The sequence below is a fragment of the Aplysia californica genome, unplaced genomic scaffold (assembly GCF_000002075.1).
Source record: "Aplysia californica isolate F4 #8 unplaced genomic scaffold, AplCal3.0 scaffold00030, whole genome shotgun sequence".
Classification (NCBI taxonomy): Eukaryota; Metazoa; Mollusca; class Gastropoda; order Aplysiida; family Aplysiidae; genus Aplysia; species Aplysia californica.
Window position 1 is genome coordinate 1770922 of NW_004797300.1, and position 4849 is coordinate 1775770.

The 4849-nt window shown below is 40.9% G+C and overlaps 1 protein-coding gene across 1 annotated transcript in view; it reads right to left on the reverse strand.

Moving 5' to 3' along the window:
* The window catches only part of LOC101846712 (2-succinylbenzoate--CoA ligase), a gene marked incomplete in the record, with an annotated part of 14148 nt that overhangs the window by 1974 nt on the left and 7325 nt on the right, over window positions 1-4849 (reverse strand). The window contains 4 exon segments of the mRNA XM_035973793.1: window positions 111-355; window positions 934-1050; window positions 1395-1488; window positions 2747-3000. Coding sequence (XP_035829686.1) covers window positions 111-355; window positions 934-1050; window positions 1395-1488; window positions 2747-3000 — 710 coding nt within the window.

Here is a 4849-nt window from a genome sequence, read left to right on the forward strand (position 1 = left end):
CACGCAAACACACATAAGCGCAATCGCAAATTCATAAACACGCAGATATCAACACAGATAATTCAACCATAACCAAAGCCAAAACCTAAATCAGCTAATCCCTGACTTACGGGCACCACCACGACATCAGCTACATCAGGGTGAGCCACCATCTTTCTCTCTAACCATCCCGGGTAGACAACGAAAGAGCCGTACATGATGATGTCCTTCTCTCTGCCAAGAACGTAAAGATTTCCCTGTTCGTCGAAAAACCCGTTGTCCTCTGTGTTGAACCAGCCATCTGTCGTGAAGGCCTTGGCAGTGTTTTTGTCCGTCTCCTCCAGTTTGTTAAAGTAGCCCGTGAAAACACCGGAACCTGGAAAAAAATGAATATGAAAAGGTTAAACAACACACTTCTAAGTAACAAACAAATACGTTAAAAGATGCATAGATAAAAGATTAGGAGTTCAATGGGTTTGAAGGGCTTTTATTTGCTTTTTCTTTATCTTTTTAGGTTTAATGTCTTTGTAAGCACAACTCGGAAATTTTAACTGTGGAGTCAACGGTAAATAGCTATTACTGTAATTGCTTGTAAATTCTTTACAACCTCATCTGAAGGAGACTTGTTGTGGTTTTTTTAGGTCCTACCTGTCAGGGCAAACCAAGGAAAAGAAGGGGGAGAGATAAAGACGATAGATGTTGGATAATAAAGAACAAGTAAACAACACCAGAGCACCAACCAATCAGCAAGAAAAAAAAAGAAAGAAAAAGAAAGAAAGAAAGAAAGTTAGAAAGACAGAAAGACAGAAAGAAAGAAAGAACAAAATCCCCCCTCCCGTCCAGTTATTTTAGACATTGGGTATCTTATTATGAGAAATTGTGACCAATCTGTGAAGGAAGCAAAGAGTATCACAGAGAAATTATTATACAACAGGGTTTTTTTCAGGACTTTACCTCTGACATGGATGGTCCCCACTTCCTTTGTCTTGCAGTTCTGTTGGTCTTTGTTCACCACACGGACGTTGTTTTCGTCCAAAGGTTTCCCAGAGAAAAAGTCTTCAACATTGGCCTCTAGAAAAGTATAATTTGTATAGAATTAAGTACCTATATGAATAGATATTTCTGATTTGGTAGGAGGACACGTGGCGGTCTATGTAACAAATATTACACTGATGCGAGCTTCTGTTGACTCAATACATGCCAAACCAGTTTGTTTTTTATCCGCCGCTTATACCCTTTTGAACTTCAAAATTTCTCAAGAAGTGCTTGATAAGTGGCAAATGAATAACAAAATGGGCACACACGGTGTTCAAAAGTCGGTTACCAGTGACAACATTATAGGGCTGAAACGAACTCACAGTTTTGATGTAATATTAATTATCGCTCGCATATATATATAAACACAAATTCCATACCTGTCAATGTAGAGGCACTGACAAGCCCAAACTCTGTAGCGCCATAGGTAACTACGACCTTTTCAAAGAGTTCGAGCATGTCTGCAATCTGATCCTGAAATGACGACGAAATGACCGTTATTGAAATCTCATGAAACATACAAGAAAAGGAAAGGAAAAAAAAACTCAGACAAGGTCGGCCCAAGCGGGCTGGTCATAGAAATGACATGTCTGTAAGCTACTCATACCGTGACGGTTCTCAGGCTGGTTGTGCATAACTTTCTCGTTCTTGAAAAATATAGGTGTTTTATTTTTTTACACATCCGTCGACGCTGTTAAGACAATTATAAACCTGACTTCAAATCTGCCTATTAAACCTTTTAGCAGAAAGACTGGGATATCCTATTAAAATTTTCCCCTCATTGGAATTGAACTTGGGTTTTCTACGTTCGACGGCAAAACGCCTAACCAATACACCACAGACGAATGGTTTCCAGCTCTAACTTGGAAAAAAAAACCCATAGTCATTCGGGACGCATCGGACATAATATACTTCCGATAGCCTTGAACTCTGTTTGAGACGCTTCGCACGTATACGTCCAATAGCATTTCTCGACCGTTGTATCCGCACAAATGAAGGTATTCCAGGGAACAAACCTTTGGTTGACATTGCTAAGCAATATTTTATTTTGTATTTTTGTACTTTTGACCGTATAGCGTTTTTTTGTAATTATCTGTTGCGATTTATGAAGGCAGTCGAGGCGACAAAGAACACGTATCTTTGAGGAGTACCATACAAAGATGGACTATTCACAATGACTGAAACTATTTCTTCACAGTATTTAGACTGTAAATTGTGTTGGGATATGTTTTTAGCCGCGTTATAGCTGTGTTGTAACTTTATCTCGTTTTTTACTGCATTTCTTCACTGTCAACTTAAAGGAAAAAATAATTTTTTATGTTCCATACACCATTTTAGTAGGGGTCCTGGTAAGTTTAGGAATATATCCAGGCAAATTGGGTTATATCTAAGGCAAAGTCCAAATGTTGAACGTGTAGATAGTGAAAACAGCTTTAAAAAGGTCAAAGGGGGAAAATGGCAGACTTTCAAAGATGACCCAAAATTGCGCGTCTCCGGGTGCAAATCCAGTCCAAAACCTGCGTCCCGAATGAGTTTTAATATAATTTACAGAAGAAAGAGGGAACTCAGTACTTGGTATGTCTGCAAGCTCACGTTAAAATGACGAAGTTTACCCTGTTACAGGACAACTGTGTTTGTATATTATATTGTATGGTGTAAAGGTTTGACTTGGATTAGTTTAACAACAAAGTTTCTGAAATACTAAGTACTAAACACACTATGAACAACGTACTTTCCTTACAGGTTGCCCTCCTATACCAAGCGTGTCCAGCTTAAAGCGACTTCCGCCTTGGGACTTCACATAGTTGGAGACCTCGTAAAAGTCAAGAGGCAAAATGGTGGCAAGTTTGCACCTCTCCTTGAGGATGGCATTCCATGTAACAGCTGCCCTGGCAGCGCTTGTTTCCCGAGACCGGTACAATGTATCCAACAGTACCCGTTTATCTGCTTGCGCAAAACTTGAGGTTGGGTATCCTCCCAACCAACCTGTAGATAAAGAGGAAAAAAAACTTCGGTGATTTCACTTATAAATTTTTGTCTCGTAGTTTTGAGCGATAACGCCCCCCCCCCCCCCGCCCGCATTTTAATTTATCAACATCTGTGGCGTTTCAATGTAGCACTCAAAAGGTGTAAATGTTATTCCCACTATGGTAAATCTGATGTAATTTTTCATGTGTTTCTGACTGTTGACACTATTGTGTCGGCGAGCACTCGGGGAGACGCACGCGCGCCCAGCAATAATTTAGAACGGCGAGCATCTCACCGAGAAATTAGTTTGAATCCTGGCCGCTTGCAGAGCTCAGCGGAAATTTTAAGCATGTTTGAAAATTTTGGCAAGCTTCCCGTGCGTGCAATAATTTCACACGACGAGAATGAAATATCACTCGGGGAGGGAGGCCGATTGCTCTGCGAAATTTATCCAGAGTAACCCCGACCTGCTGGACTTAGAAATTTTGGTTTATTCGCAGGGGCGGTTTGTTAACTGTGGTGCCGGTCAAATTTTTTTTCAGCTGGACTGTTGACAGGAGATTTATTGCTGATGATGATTTTCATTCAGTTTTAAGTAAATTCAAACAAACATGTATCAACATTCAAAAGCACCTTGCCGATTTGAAGGCGCTCAAATAGAGAAGTGGGATTCACTGCTGTTCATTTGTCGCGACAGAGCCTAATTCCTTCACGTTTGTTATCGCGCCGGCTCGTAACTTTAAATCGTCTCCCCTCCCATCAAGCCGTCACGTCGCGGAACTTCGTAGGCTACTACGTACGAGGTCAAACACACGGCGGGCTTAGGCCTAGCGATGACGTCAGTCCCATGGACAAATCCATCGACTGCCCTCAGAATGAATAGAGGGCATCCCTTAATTGCCAAATGGGCCTCTTTGTAGCTTACAAAATTAAGATTGAGACTGTCTTAAGCAGCACAGATACATGTATTATTTTATCAGCAAAACATGTATTTATGATTCAGCCTTTCCGTAACTACTATCAGAACATTTATTGTCAGCATGGCACTAATCTTTTTTGTTTATTGACTTTTTAACCTCCTATAGTTCCTGTTTGGCATTTACTCATCGTTTTCTCCCCACTAATAACTTACCTAGCCCATATGAGTCTGGCCGGCGAAAGGAGGAATTGTCTAGTGAAGATATATAAGGGGAATTTTAACGAGGAGCGATAGGCATTCGGCCGGCTGTCAGAGTCTGGGCCAGGCCTACCCCCTCCCTTCCCTCCCCTTTTCCACCGTCACCCCAGCTAGACACCAAGTTCTATAATTAGCATTTGGCACACTTCCCCACTAAGTTACAACACAGTGTTCTGTTCTGAGAAGTGAGGAGTGCGATGAAGAAAATTTGATGATATAATGATCGGAAACTGTTGTGTGCTAACTTTGTTCAGCTTTGTATACTATCTGATTGTAGACTTGATCTGCTTGGGACAGCGTCACTGGTACAGTATCAATTGACTTTTTGTCATCATACAGGACAGTTTTTATTACATACATTTAACGGGTCCCGTGCACGTCGATATTTTGTGTGGGGTTGTAGAAAGTACGAGTAAAGTACTGAAGGCCAGGACCAGCAGTTTATTGCCTCTCACTTTCAGTTTGTTTTCTGGCCTAGTAGTGTTTCTTTTTCTGTGCCGATTAAGTCAGTTTCTATTAATCTCAGTAACTTCCATCATACGTTATTCATAATATTGTTTCTTGACACTACCGCATATTTTAGCTCTTTCACATTATATTACAATCACTGATGTGTGTGTGTGTGTGTGTGTGTGTGTGTGTGTGTATGTGTTTGTGTGTGTGTGTGTGTGTGTGTGTGAGTGGGGGAGG